Here is a 14,565-nt window from a genome sequence, read left to right as displayed (position 1 = left end):
GATAAAATCTGAAGCATTCCTCTGTACAAATGTTCGCCAAGTTTATTAGTTATAATAACTTGATACGAGAAATCCATATTAATTTAAATATTAGTATCAGATACTAGCTGAAAATTAGAATCTAAATTTTTCTAGAAGGCAAATGTATTTTTATCATTGTTTATATACCAGTGCATTATAGAGATTATACACCATTCAAATCAGTCCCTGCCCCAGTGGAGCTTGCAATCTATTACATTCACACATACTATAGTCAAGGACTTGTAAACCCTTAGGGGCAGATTTACTAATCCACGAACGGACTGAAAGTGTCAGAACGCATTTTTTCGTAATGATCGGTATTTTTGCAACTTTTTCGTCGACGTCGCAACTTTTCTGTATGTCCCGCGTTTTTTTCGTCTCCGTTGCGAAAAAATCGGATTGGTTTTTCCGGCGTTTACTATAGCGCAATACGAAAAAATTGCGACGCCGACTAAATAATCGCGCAAAATATGATAAAGTCGCAATGGCTCCGAAAAAGTTGCGACAAATACGAAAAATCGCAACGGCGACAAATAAGTTGCAAAATTTTCGTTTCCAATACGATTTTTTTCCTTTCGGGATTCGGATTCGTGGATTAGTAAATCTGTCCCTTAGTATTCCTGCCATATATATAAGTTGGGCACATCTCTCCCACTCAAATGGCATTGTTTGTATAGCACGTATCCCCTCCATTTGCCAGCACAGTTTTTTTACTAAAACAAATAGCATCTTTCACCTGGTGGCCATTTTCCATCTCACACATCATCAGTGACATCAACAGCATGTGTTTTTAAAGGCCCTTGTTCAGTGTAAAGTTCATGTTACTCTAGGGACAAAATTGATACAATAAAGGAAAATGCCCAATACAGCAAGGAACTGGGATAACAAATTGGCACACAGACAGGCTGGGCCTGGAATAGAGGTAGAGGGCTCAATTAAAGCTGGCAGCTAGAGTTGCCACCTGTCTAGTAATAATGATGCCTGATGCTGAAGTTATTCATATAAAAAAGATAAAATTATAGGAAAGACAGTATTTTTTTTCAGAAAAGGCGGTAACCTTACAGGTTGGAAACTCCCAGACTATTTTAGTCCCTAGTCCTCCCAATACAGAAAAGTAAGGAGTGTAAGGCATTGCTGTGTTGTGCACCAGGGACTCTTTCAAGCAGAAAATGGGTCTGTAGTTAAATATTAGCTAAAAGCACCAACTGGCCCATATGTTTAATCTGAGTCACAGGACAATGATGCCTACTGCAGACTGCTTACTATAACTGGCCCCGCTCATACAGAGGTTGGGCAGGGTCATTGACCCAATAAAGAGGGACTTACTAAAGCAGAATGATTACCTCACCATAAAGCAGGTACAGATATACTTCCTGTTATAAAGCTATTAAAGATCAGCTGTTTATTTGTCATTCTTATGGCAAGGATTACACATTAATGGGCTTATCCGTTTTCGAGTTTGTTTTTCTAAATCAAATAAAATCACATATTAAATGCTCTCTTATTTATAAATGTGGTAAACTCGTGTGATAAAAAAAAACTTCTAGCAAAATACCTTGCATTTTTGACTTTACAAACTTGAATAACTCAAATATCTTGAATTGAAAATTTGACTTGACTTTGCTTATCAAACAAAAAAAAATGACTTTGCCTAGGACAGCTCCCATTCAATTTCTTTTTTTTAGTGTAAAAAAACTTAAATCATGAAATCAAACTCAAAGGTGGATTAATCACCCCCTTAATGTGGAAGCAAATTTTCCTCTCAGCAGGATCTCAACTGAGAAAAAAGATGCAAAGATTACATGGTCTAATTACTCACAGCAACCAATCAGCAGCCAACATTTACTGGTCACAGCAGTCTTGTGGGTTACTAGACTTTACCTCATACATGCATGGTTTGGGTCCAAAGTGGCCAGCAGAGTTGCCTAGGGTGCCCAGCCAATCACCTTAGCCCAACCCTCCTCTCATGTTTGCATGCATGTGTGGTGAGTGGGGGTGTGAAGTGAGGAGTGAATGGTGGGAGGGGGAGACAGGAATGGGAGGGAGATAAGGTTTATAAAACTGTTAAGATTAGGTTTTGGTATTGGGGAACTTACTTTGCTGTTGCTTGTTGTTACCACCTACAATGGCAGGCACAGTCTTAGGATAGGAGATTTGGCACTAAGTCAGGTCCAGAAATAGGGCTAAGGAAGAGGTACATGCCCCTTCTGTCTACCCCTAATCTCGGCCCTGCATTATCCCAACAGCTTTACATAAAGCAGTTCCCAATTATACTCTAATTAAAGTGATACTGACATGTTCTGTAAAAAAATCAATAGGGATAGTCTGTAAATAACCACCCACCAACCCACTCCTATAGCCCCAGTGGTACTTGTAGTCAGTATGTACTTTTTTAGTAATACTGAAATGCTTTGTGAAGTGCCTTACTGGTGTAACCTGGGGAGACTTCTACACCTGGTAGGTCTTTTTACTTCAATGTTGATATTCACTTGCACGTGTGGAAAGATGGATAAATTGTAACATTTATTTAAAATACATTACAAAAACACGGATTTGTAACAAAAGTAATTGGATGGATGTAAAATCAGCAACCTGTCCTGAAGGAAACTTGATAAAGTTACTGAATCAATACAAATGGATAGATGTTAAACATGACTACATAACATACTACAACTAGATCAGACTAGAATGCATCAGTTAATAGAGCTGCTCAGCAGAACTCTGCACTGAAATCATTTTTTTGAAATTATGAAATTTGACCTGAGGCTAGATATGTTCTTAGTTTCCCAGATGCCCTCTGCCATGTGACTTATGCTTTTATAAACATTCAGTTACTCTATACTACTGTGCTGCAAGTTGGAGTGATATCACCCCCCTCCCAGTAGCCTATCAACAGATCAATGGGAAGGTAACAAGATAACAGCTCCCTGACAGCTGCATTGCTAAAAATGTTCCGATGCCGTACCAAGTGGTAGATATAAGAACAGCACTCAATATTAAAAATCCAATCCAGCTTAGCCAAGTCATGACTGGTCAACCCTTTTAATTGGACCACTAGGACTTTCTATTGCAGCCGCAGCCCAGTGTGATTCCTGAGGCACTTATAGTTTCTCACTATGGCAACTAACTTAGAACTCCACATTTTGTTGCCCATGCTTTTGCAGGTACAAATAAGCAGTTTTAAAATGCTAACACCTGTAGTACTGTCTAAATGGATGAACGATTTTATAATAGTGATCAGTAATGAAATAATTTTATTATAAGCCCTATGGACCAAAGTACTTGTATATTCCCCATGGCCTTATGCAAATCACTCTGAATCTTAGCAGGAGTTCTACATAATTTAACTTGCACACATACATACATAGGCCCTGAAATTATTAACCATAAAAACTGGAAGAAACATCAAGGCTAACCTTGGGTTCATATAACCACTTTCCCAAAGCCCTGGATGCTGAACTTCTAATCTCAGTGGTTTGTGGCAGGCAGTAAAGAATTGCTCTTGGCATAGGAACACTATGAATTCCTCACAGTCTGCTGACTATTCACATTCCCAAAAGTCAGTCTGTCTGACACACACAGCATTTAGAACTGTATGGCAGCAACACACATACATATACATAGAAACGATATTACATTTATGTGATTACAAAAATAAGCTAAGTGTTGCACTTATAGTATAACATGAATGACTAAAAAAACCCTTAAACTCACCAAGATTGTACATTTATTATGGATTTTAAAAACTGTGAGTAATGACAGATTGTTTTATACTACAGGCGATTAATAATTTTGGGAGCATTTCCATATATCAACCATTTTTTGGCACTATCATCTAAGGTTGGACTATACATCAAGTCATTGAACTCACCCTCTGATCTGATTGGGCAATAAGAAATAAAATAAATAAAACTTTATATAAAAGGAAAGAAAGAGAAGCTAATACAACAATGCACACATATAAAAGGCATGTAATGGGGATACCCGTAACTGGGAGATCCCCGATAAGGGAAAGGGGATTGGGAAGGATTTTGCTGCAAGAAGTAGGCATGTTACAAATCAATGCAATGAACCAGAATTTACTGTCAGCTTCTCATTTGTGTAGCAATGACAGACCAGAGCATTGGTTACCAACTCAGGGGCACATTTATTAACACTAGATACAAACATCACCAGTGATGTTGCCCATAGCAACCAATTAGAGCTTTGCTTTTGTCTTCTAACTTGTAGATGACTGTTTAAATCTAATTGCTAATTGGTCACTACAGGCAACATCACTGGTGATGTTTGTTCCCAATGTTAGTAAATACACCCCCAGAGTATTCCAGAATAATTCAGTTACACAATAAACATCCTCTCTCTTCCTCAGACACACCACCTTCTCTCTCTCAGAAGCCTACAGTGCCCTTTTATGTGGAAAGACAGAATGAGTATAAGACAATGGTGACCTCTAAATTCACACTTTGATGCATCTGTCCCCTTGAGTGAGCCGACATAAATCTCCTAACTCACTTCCTAACAAGGTACAACCTCCCATTTGGCCTGGCTCTGCAGATGTATATTTGTTTTCTTGACCTTTCTTTTTTTTATCAATTCTTTATTTATTTTGTATTTTGTGGGGGGGGGGGGGGTACATAAGAAAAGAGGGAGAGGGATGGAGGGGGGAGGAATCAAAATTTACAACAATTAGTATGATGGAGTTTTCTTGACCTTTCTAGGCCAAAGAGAAAGTTTCCAGCTCCTGCACTTCCTTATACAGGCTCCTGCAGGGAAATCCCCTACTGGCCAACCATAAGGGTTGGTGTCACCTGCTGGCTGAACTGAATATTGCCCAACTATTTACATTACAAAAAAATATATTTATTTCACCTCCTGACAGGCATAAATAAATATAAAATGAGAAATATCTGACAACTTACACAGTTCTTAGTAAACCACAGACAATTCTGGTTGGTTAAAAGTAAGAATCAACCAAAACATCAAACGTCCAGTTACGGCTCATCTTTTAAGCAGGGTCACCAAATGTTCTATTTGTTTAATTGTGGGTGATGATCCTAAAATTCTACCATTCCAATGTCAGCTTACTCACAGGGAGTATCTCAATCACCCTTAGCTGAAGCTTGGGCCACCAAGGCAACAGCACATGACTAAGTGCCCTGTGAGGCACAAACACGTAAACCACCAGAGATGTTGAACTTTTTAAATATACAGTATTTTCAATAAAATATATTTTATACTTTGATATTTTTGTGACCCTTGTGGAGTTCTTCTGAATTCTCAGATGCCCTATACTGTTGTTGCTGGAAAGCAGATGAATTCAGCTCCAACCCTTATACTGTGGCCATGGGCACTTCCCTGGCTATCAGAATGGTCTCCCCTCAAATAGTACAGTAGCTGTCCTTACAGCTTCTGGCTTTCCCCTTTGCCAGGGGGCAACCCAGAAACTTTCTGGTGACACCTGTGATTATATTATTGCTGGCAAATGGGAGCAAGGGGACCATATATTAGTATAAAAATATGAGTATAAAAATAATGTTTAAAATACATATACAGTGCTCTTCTGTAACACTAGCATGGGGCAGGTAACATAGTGAGGGTGTGACATATTCCCCTTTGTAACACCACTTTTATTTACTGTCACTAAAATGCAGCACCTGGACAAACATAAATCTAATCTTCTATCGAAAGGTATCTAAACTTCTCCATTTGTTACGTGCTATAATGTAATAATATTCACAAATGCATCTCTGGTTATTTGAATGAAAGAAAACATTTAAAAAATATGTATATAATGCAAAAAAAAAGACAAGTAGCATTGACACTGGAATAATAAAAAAAGTTTATTGAACTGAAAGGAGCAATAAAGCAATTCACCTATTTTCTAGGTTTAAGTTCAGATTTAATTCATAGCGACAGAAAGGTAGCAGAACTGCCTCAACGGGTTTTGTCATAGGAACATTTTCCCAACAAAGCCCTTTGTTCTTATTGTCAATGAAATGCAGCTTTATGGGACACCAGATACTTTATTGTTCACCTAAACAGGACTGAGCTCTCAGCTGAGCCGCAGAGATAAGGATGGTAACAATACAGAAATACAAAAGTAGGGAAACCAGCAGATCCACAGATGGCTTGGCTGTTGGTCGGAGAACATTAACTGAAGTTACAGAGCATTTTAAAGGGCTAAGGGTGACGACACGGCACTACTAGTCGCAGCTACTTGACACTGCTACTAAAATAGACAATGCTGATTATTTACTGATAATTGTCTTTAAGTGTGTTTTAGCAGAGGCAATTCCCAGTATTGTCTATGGCAGGGTATTTTCTGGCATTTAGTTGCTGTGACAATTTGCTGCTACTAAGGGGCTCCATGTGTCTTCACCCTAAAGCTTACTAAGCACTGACATCATGGTTATGGGGCAGGTAGAAGACAAACATACATTAGGCAAGGTAGTGGCCTTCTGTTGTCCTTACTTTTAAAAGCCATACTGTATATTATTATAATGACAGAACTCATTTACCAATAGGGCAGACTGGAATGCTACGCTGTAGGGCCCATACATTGAATGCTTCAGATGGAGTATGAGATCTGTTCTGTATGTGTAGGGAGTGTGGTTAATCCTTCCTTCATCCTACAGCGAGAGAAAGAGTCCTGTGTAATGCATACTCCTCCTAGAGTTGCAAGACAGGCCAAGTACTAGGTACCAAGGAGTAATCCTTCTTAACAGCAAACATCCAAAATCCTTAGTGCTGGTCCCCTTGTATTGTTTCCACATTGCCTCATTCATTCATTCACAAGCAAAAGATCAAGATCCAAATATAAAATGGGAATTGCACAAAAATAAACCTCTTGTAGCAGTTTGTCCCTATTTTTGTGAGGGTTCCTCTGATTTCCCCCATACTCATTGTGAATGTGATAGGGACTGATGCTAAACTGGAACAATTACTGATGTGAATGATGATCTTTGTAATGCTACATTTGATATGTTAACAGGATATAAATAAAGAATAATAATAGTGTAGACTATGTAATGTAACTACATTAGATGGTGGAAGTAAGAGTAACAGGAGCACCCACAGGTGCTGTTTGCTCTTTTGTCCGTTCATTCACACTATCAATGACAATATCAGTATACAGTTAATACTGTATCGGTTAATACATGATTGTCAGGTTTCCAACTTTTGACTTTGCTCAGTCAGATTTGGGTTCATAACCAAAATTAGCCCATGCAATTACCCTGGAAGATTATAAAACATATATAACAAAAGAACAGATAGTATTAACTTTTCCCCTATGAGTTTGCTACTTTGTATCAATGTAACCGAGATGTTTCTATTTCAATGCAAGTCCTACTTATTTTGAATTTGGATCTTATTCACACACACTAACCTGTTTCAATGTTTATATTCAATTTTAGCTGGATATTTATCCATAAAAATGATGTATAAGTGTGATTGTATAAATGTATATAATATGCATTATCTTTATTGCTAAGGTTTATATAGCACCAATATATTCTACAACACTGTACAATAGATGCATACATTGAATATACAGATTATGTACAAATATCAACCAGTACAGGAGGTACAGAGGGCCTTGCTCATTATACTTTTCACCCTTTTACTTATATTATGTACAAGCAGACACGTTATCTAATTCACATTATTTCCTCAGGGATATGTTTCAACACAATTGTAAAAAATGACAACATTTCTATGTTGTGTTAATTATTAACTTCATTTCATCTATGTTGACTTTCTGGGTGAGAGACAAGGTAGGGAGCCTTTGACTGGTACCTGTACTTCCTGGATGTGCCTTGCACGGCCCTCGCTACAATCACTGGGATCCCATATCTTAGCCACTCACTGTACAGATCTTTCCATAATAACATGTGAGCAACAGGATCCAGACCGTAAGTACTTTACCCTCTTCAGCTATTTGTCTTGTTGTGATTTTACAGAGTTTCCAATATTTTTAGGACCCATTTCTCTGTATGTATTTGCTACAATTATATATATATATATATATATACACCAATATACAGTATCATATACAATCTAAGAATCAACCTATATGTAGACTGTACAGTAGCTCTAAATATGTTTTATTACTGAGCATACATCTGTTTTCTGTTGGTGGTTGAGTTGCTATGTGTGCTCAAGACATACATTAACTATGCTCAGAGGAATGATTCATAAAGGGATCTGTACTAAGTAACATTGCATTGGTCCTTTAATATTTATTTGGAATGATTTTCTGCCTTTTTCCAGTCTGCAAATGAAAATACTACCCTGGGCACACTTACTTTGCAACCAAAAGAACAGACTGACTATGAGGTTTTATTCTTATTTTTTATTGATTATGTTCTGTTCTGAGCAGAAAAATCAATAAAAACTAAAGACCACTTTCAAGTTGCCTTACATTTAGGGATGCACTGAAACCACTATTCAGTTAGGGATTCGGTCGGGATTCGGGCAGGATTCTGCCTTTTTCCAAGTGCCTGGCCAAACCGAATACAACTTTTTTTTACCGTGTGTTTACCACATGGTTGTCTTTAAAACCTGATTTTCATATGAAAATTAGAATTTGTCTAAACATTAGAATATTTTGTGCCGAATACGAAAATAGTGGATTTGGTGCATTCCTGCCTACTATACTGCTGCCATCAGATCTCATTAAGATGTCCCTTTTCTAAAAGGACATGAGTCTATAACTCATTGTGCAATGGGACAAATTTTATTTTTACAAGCGTAGCAGTCATGGTATTTAAAGAAATTTGCAACAATTTTGTCTTTGTTTGGCAACAGTTTTGGCACTACTGTTTAGTAAAATAGGTGATAGCATGTGATAATTGATATGCGTGTCCCTGAAAATCCATGTTCACACTTTAGTAAATCCTATTTTGGTACTTTTTCTTGTAAGTCATTTTCGCTGTGCTTTAGCAGATAGACACCTTAGGTGCATGTAGGAAACTCAGTGACGTCTACTGTCCTGTATGAAGAAATTCCACTGTAATAAATGGGATCATGGTGAGCCACCTTGTGCAGAAGAGGGTCCCTGTTTTGGGTCTTGACTCATTGGTTATCAAGGGCACATTTACTAATCCTGTAAAATGTGTAAAATTTTGATGACAATTCAAACTTTTTTTTTTTTTACCAATAATGCAGCATTCATTACCAGCAAATTTTCTTTAGCTTTGGTTAAAGACACACATATCTTATGGGTGTGTACTGCATAATTACTTAGGTGTAAGTCATTTGTGTGTGTTGCAACATGCAAACGGAGCCCTGGAATTAACACTTCCTTAAGGCAGGGTTCCTTGCAAATGTGGTTGAGCAAGCACAGATTATGGAAGTATAGAAGTATAGAAGGGTGTGTATAGGCCTTTGTGGATAGCGCTGCAACGGACACTAAACAAGCCCTGCAGTCTTCACGGCAGAGATTGTGTTTATGAAGTGGGTTGTTACTAGATTGGCAGCATATCTTCATATATGCACTTGGGCTTATGTAAAAGCCAATATATACTGTAGGTGGTAAAAAATCCACAAAGTGTTTGACAAGTAATAAATATAGAATGATTTGTCTTCAGTGTCAAAAAAACACAAAGTTACAATTTAGCTGTTTCGAGGAAACCTACCATTTCTGTTTGCAAGGTTGGCACATGCAGTACTTTTTTTTTCCTTTTTTTTTTCATATCCACCTATCTACTATCATAATCAGCAACACGATAGCCCTGTTTGGATTGGCTTGCAGTGTGCTGATAACACATCTGCCAAGTCATATTCAAATACACATTAAATCACACACGTGCATGCAACGTGGCTGAATTTCACTGCAAATGTGCTCGGCTGGTCTCACCTAAAACATAATGAACAATATGGAATCAATATGGAGTCTGTACAGGGCATAAATGAAAGAGCAGAAAAAGAAAGCAAATCCGTCGGTCTGTGATAGCATCAGTAACTATGAGTAAAGGTTTTAAAACAAATTCCCATACTTGGGACTACATTCATAATCAAGAAAATAAGATATAGATATAGATAGATAGATGATAGATAGATAGATAGATAGATAGATACCATCAGCCCTTGCACCTAAATCAAGCTTCTTGCAATAAACCAGTGGAATAACAATAAAGTAGGCAGAGCTGGGAGGTCTCACTGTTAGTTCACAGGTAGGACAGCGGGAATTTATACACAAGTGGGGAGAAGGGGACGGGTGCAGGCAGGAAAGGGTAGGCCAGGTAGGGTTTGCTTTTTTGTTCCAACTAATTTTTTGCAGGGGTTTCTGGCGCAGAGTAGTTACGATACTGCAGTAGACCCTTTATTTCAATCACTGTAGCTCCTACTTGCTAGGGCACAGGTACCAGGCACCAATGATTTTGAACAAGAATTCTCAAATAAGATGGAATTGCCTTCCTTATTTTCTTTTAATACACAGTGCATGGTCTATACTATAGGTTGGTTAAAAAAAAAAAAAAATTATACATTGGGCCTCATTTACAGGACAAAGTTCAAATGCACAAACAAAGTGTGAAATTTTACATGCTTTTTTCCACAGTGATTGCCACGACACAAAAATTTGCTATGCTACAAAGCACATTTGTATACATGAATTCAGTGAAAAAAGGGATTGGTGGATTTCTGCTAGAGAATGGAAACAAACATGTTGTAGCTGAAATACGCTCCATGTGTAACATGTGCCAGTAGCCTTAGATGAAGAGTTCATCTTATGCCATTTTCATTAGCATAAGGTCTATAATACTCATTATATCTCTTTATTTTCCTTGGTGATTTTACAGCCCAACAGATGGTCGCTAGTTCTGTATTGTATTTAATTATGGATACAGGATTGTTTCTATAAACATTATATTTTGCAAATACGTATATGGGACCTGTTATTTAGAATGCTGGGGCTCTTTCCATAATTTGGATCTCCATAACTTACGCCTACTAAAAATAATTTAAACATTAAATAAAGGCAATAGGATTCTGGATAACCTGTACTACTTTGATGGAAGGATAATGCCACACGGGGGCTGATTTTGGACTGTGAAAAAGCATTTCAGCCAGCCAAGTGCCAGAAATCTCGTGTAATTTGTTCCTAGCAAATGCTGGATACATGACGTATGGATACATGACGTATACGCTGGGTGACTTAAATACCAGTATGGTCCCAGGCTAAAATGACTGATAAGAAAGATCAGTTTCTTGAACACACCTATACAGCAACTGTGCATACATTGTGAAATGTCACACAGTATTCCAGGTCACAACACAACATTACATGTATGTATTGAATAGAAAAATCAATAAAACATTTGTGTCAGTTGCAGCACTATCACTTTAAAATGTACTTGGGTGTGAAAATCTGATATTAACATTGAAAGTGATACTTTAATAGATGATTAATAGAGTTATGTAATATCACTAGTACAGAGATACCACCCAAATTCCTAGTGGTACTGACTATATATTTTTACTACAGTTTGATTTGCTCTTTATGTGACCTCTTCATCTACAAATGGGCCAACAGAAAATACAGTTTACTGGAAAATCTGTTTTGGCAACCAGACCTTTAAATGATTTGCCAAAACTGTAGGCCAATAACATTATATAGACCTTTATACAACTTTTTAATTGGTTTAACCCAGCAGTTTTCCTTCCATATTTAGTGCTGGGGGGTGGGAGAGAGATTAAGACAGTGGGCTACAATGAGCCTAGGGACAGTGAGCTACAAAAAAGGAAAAAGAATTAACATACTCTTCACCTGGGAATTTTCCCTTGAATTTCCTACCACTGTGGTGAACCAAAGAATAAGCTAGGCTGACTAGGCAGAAACTTTAAAGGCAAGGTGTGCTGGGAAAGGCACTTTCCACTTTGGCCTGGAATACCTTTGCAGCAAGGAAATGATAGAAGGAAAGTGTTTTTGTTCTGCATGTTTAACAAATGGGTCATGCTTGCTATTAAAATATTATAATCCCATCCAAAATCATAAAAATACATAAAATCATATTATAACTGTGTGGCATCCATTGTTGGCAAACAAAGCTAGATACACAAAAGAGATTAGAATCACTTTTAATATACATGCAAAGTGTAATATAAAATGCTGCACTCTAGATTATGTAGCTAGTTATAGTGTATAGTGCACAGCACAGATTGGCACCATCTAAAATATCTACAAATTGTGTAATTTGGTCACAGTTCTGACTTTCATTTGAATCAACCTATGTGTTACAGCTCACAGGATGTGCAACAGAGGAAGTCTCACCCCTCCTAGAGAAATCTGTGTGTTGTTTGTAAAGAAATATAAACTTTTCGTGCAAAGAAACAAGTTTAATAGTATTTAAATGCTTTACGGGTCCTTTTATCCAGAATGCTTGGGACCTAGGTGGTGTCTTCCAGATAATTCCATAATTTAAGCCTACCAAAGAAACCATTTAAACATTAAATAAACCCAGCAGGATTGTTTTGCCTCCCGTATTAATTATATCTTAGCTGGGTACTGTTTTATTATTACAGAAAAAAAAGAAAATCAATTACAAAATTTGAATTATTTGATTAAAATAAAAATGGACTGTATGGGAGATGGCCTTCCTGTAATTCAGAGCTTGCTGGATAATGGGTTTCTAGATAACAGATCCCATACCTGTACATACTAACAGAAGTAGAACTGGTTATAAACTGTCACCTAGCAATTAGACAAAGTTTATATGGTGTCCATGGGTGAAATAGCCTGAGGCAGGACTGTTTAAAAATCCTAGGAATTGACAATCCTGCCCGAAAGTGTAAAAATATCTGAAATCCTACAACATTTAGAAACTGTTTTAGAGTGGAGTGGAGCCAATCTTTCTCTGTCTATCAATTATCAGAACTCAGCTTTTAGATTCCCCAAGCATTTATAAAAATTTCTGTTAGATGTCTCCACAGTTGTTTCGCTGTAACCAGACAATATGAAATGAAATAATTTGTATTGCTTAACAGATTATAATGAATGCTAAACCTATCTGACCTCACTCAAGAAACACAAGCAGAAATGACTCCACTGCTTACACCTTCCTTAATCACCAGTCAACATACAATATTGTTGCCATGTTGGTCCTAGCATGCATTATCCTCCTTTCCTTTCTAGTCTTACTGGTTAGAAATACTGACTGTCTCTTGGCAACTGAAGGTGTCAAACTACATTATACATCTGAAAGGGATAGGTAGAAAGCAGAGCAAAGAGCAGTGAGTGAAAGATCACATTAGGCATTTCTGCTTATGTTAAGCGCATATAGCATAGCATACATAGTTTTTTGTTGAAATATATTCTTTTTTTTCCAGTGGTCAGCTGATAATCAATGATCAGGTGATGTGGGGGAAATTTTGACACAGCCACTGAAGAACTCCAGGTCATGCCCTACCTTGCCCATACTGCAAATCTTCAACTTGCCGGGTTTGCATTTGCTACTGTTGGCTGGATTTTGGGCACAATCACTACAGGACTTGTACAATGGAGAGTTTGGTATGTGTCTAATACCACCATCATTTCTTCTGGCATTGCTTGGATAGGCATCTGGCGAACTTGTTTCTTCAGTGATGTACTAGTGTCTTCCAACCAAAGGGTAATGTACTGCCAGGAATTCAATGTTCAGGATTCCTTTGTACCTCGGGAGATCTTCGTTGCACAAGGACTCATGATAGTAGCTATTATCCTGGGGGCAGCAGGAAAAGCATTTAGTGCCTTCGGACTTAAGAATGTTTATCAAGGTACACCTAATGTAACTGTGATCCCACGGCGGTTTATTGCTGCAGGAGTGCTCACTATGCTGTCTAGTGTGTTTATTATAATTCCAGTGGCATGGAACCTACATTCTGTTGTAAACAACTTCAGCATATACTTTCCAAGTTCCTATGATATGCCATCCAGCCCAGAGAAGCAGGAAGTTGGTGCTGCTATTGCTGTTGGAATTGTGTCTTCTATTTTCCTGTTCTTTAGTGGGACTTTTTTCCTTTCTTACAAACTGCCTTACAATGTGGATCCAAGGGTCTTTCCACTGTCTTCAGATGATATACTTTGTGATGGTCTAAGTTTTGCCACTAGTATAACACCTAGGACTAACAGCATTGCATCCAGAAGAAGTTCAAATCAAATACTAAATTGTGATGGAATTCCTAATGAGGCTTTTGAACTAGATGAAAAGTTGTAAATAAATATATAGTTTTTTTCTTTGATTTCTATAGTTTTTCCCTATAATATAATACACTACATTTGGAAAAGATGTTACTTTTAGGCAAATTTTTAAAGGTCACAATTTAGTTTCAGTTGATATATTGATTTCAGTTAATATTGTGCTGGAATGTTACCGTTTGACCAATATGCTCTAGGGCAATCCAGTGCATTGTGTTTGTATTTTTACTTGTTGCCTGTAATGTTATTATTTGATGTGAGCAGCCAATATTGGCACAGATTTGCTTCTGATCTTACATAAAATGTCTATAAATGATGCAGAACTTTGCATAGGGCAGAGTTCAGAATATGAGGAATGCAGTTGTGTT

General features: G+C 37.5%; 1 protein-coding gene across 2 annotated transcripts; it reads left to right on the top strand.

The window, feature by feature from the left end:
- The first annotated feature begins 7,816 nt into the window (after positions 1-7,816).
- On the top strand, positions 7,817-14,241 carry cldn34 (claudin 34). Of its 2 annotated transcripts, none has more exons than XM_012957615.3 (2): positions 7,817-7,934; positions 13,351-14,241. In XM_012957615.3, the coding sequence occupies exon 2, from the start codon at positions 13,422-13,424 to the stop codon at positions 14,214-14,216; it is 795 nt and encodes a 264-aa protein (XP_012813069.1). In that variant the 5' UTR covers positions 7,817-7,934; positions 13,351-13,421; the 3' UTR covers positions 14,217-14,241. The 2 variants fall into 2 exon arrangements, with proteins under 2 accessions (XP_012813069.1, XP_004911806.1); XM_004911749.4 differs by lacking the exon at positions 7,817-7,934 and adding an exon at positions 12,864-13,254.
- Positions 14,242-14,565: the final 324 nt, after the last annotated feature.

Source organism: Xenopus tropicalis, chromosome 2 (genome assembly GCF_000004195.4).
Source record: "Xenopus tropicalis strain Nigerian chromosome 2, UCB_Xtro_10.0, whole genome shotgun sequence".
Taxonomy (NCBI): Eukaryota; Metazoa; Chordata; class Amphibia; order Anura; family Pipidae; genus Xenopus; species Xenopus tropicalis.
Note: the sequence above shows the minus strand (reverse complement) of the source record. Positions and strands in the feature narration are given on the sequence as shown.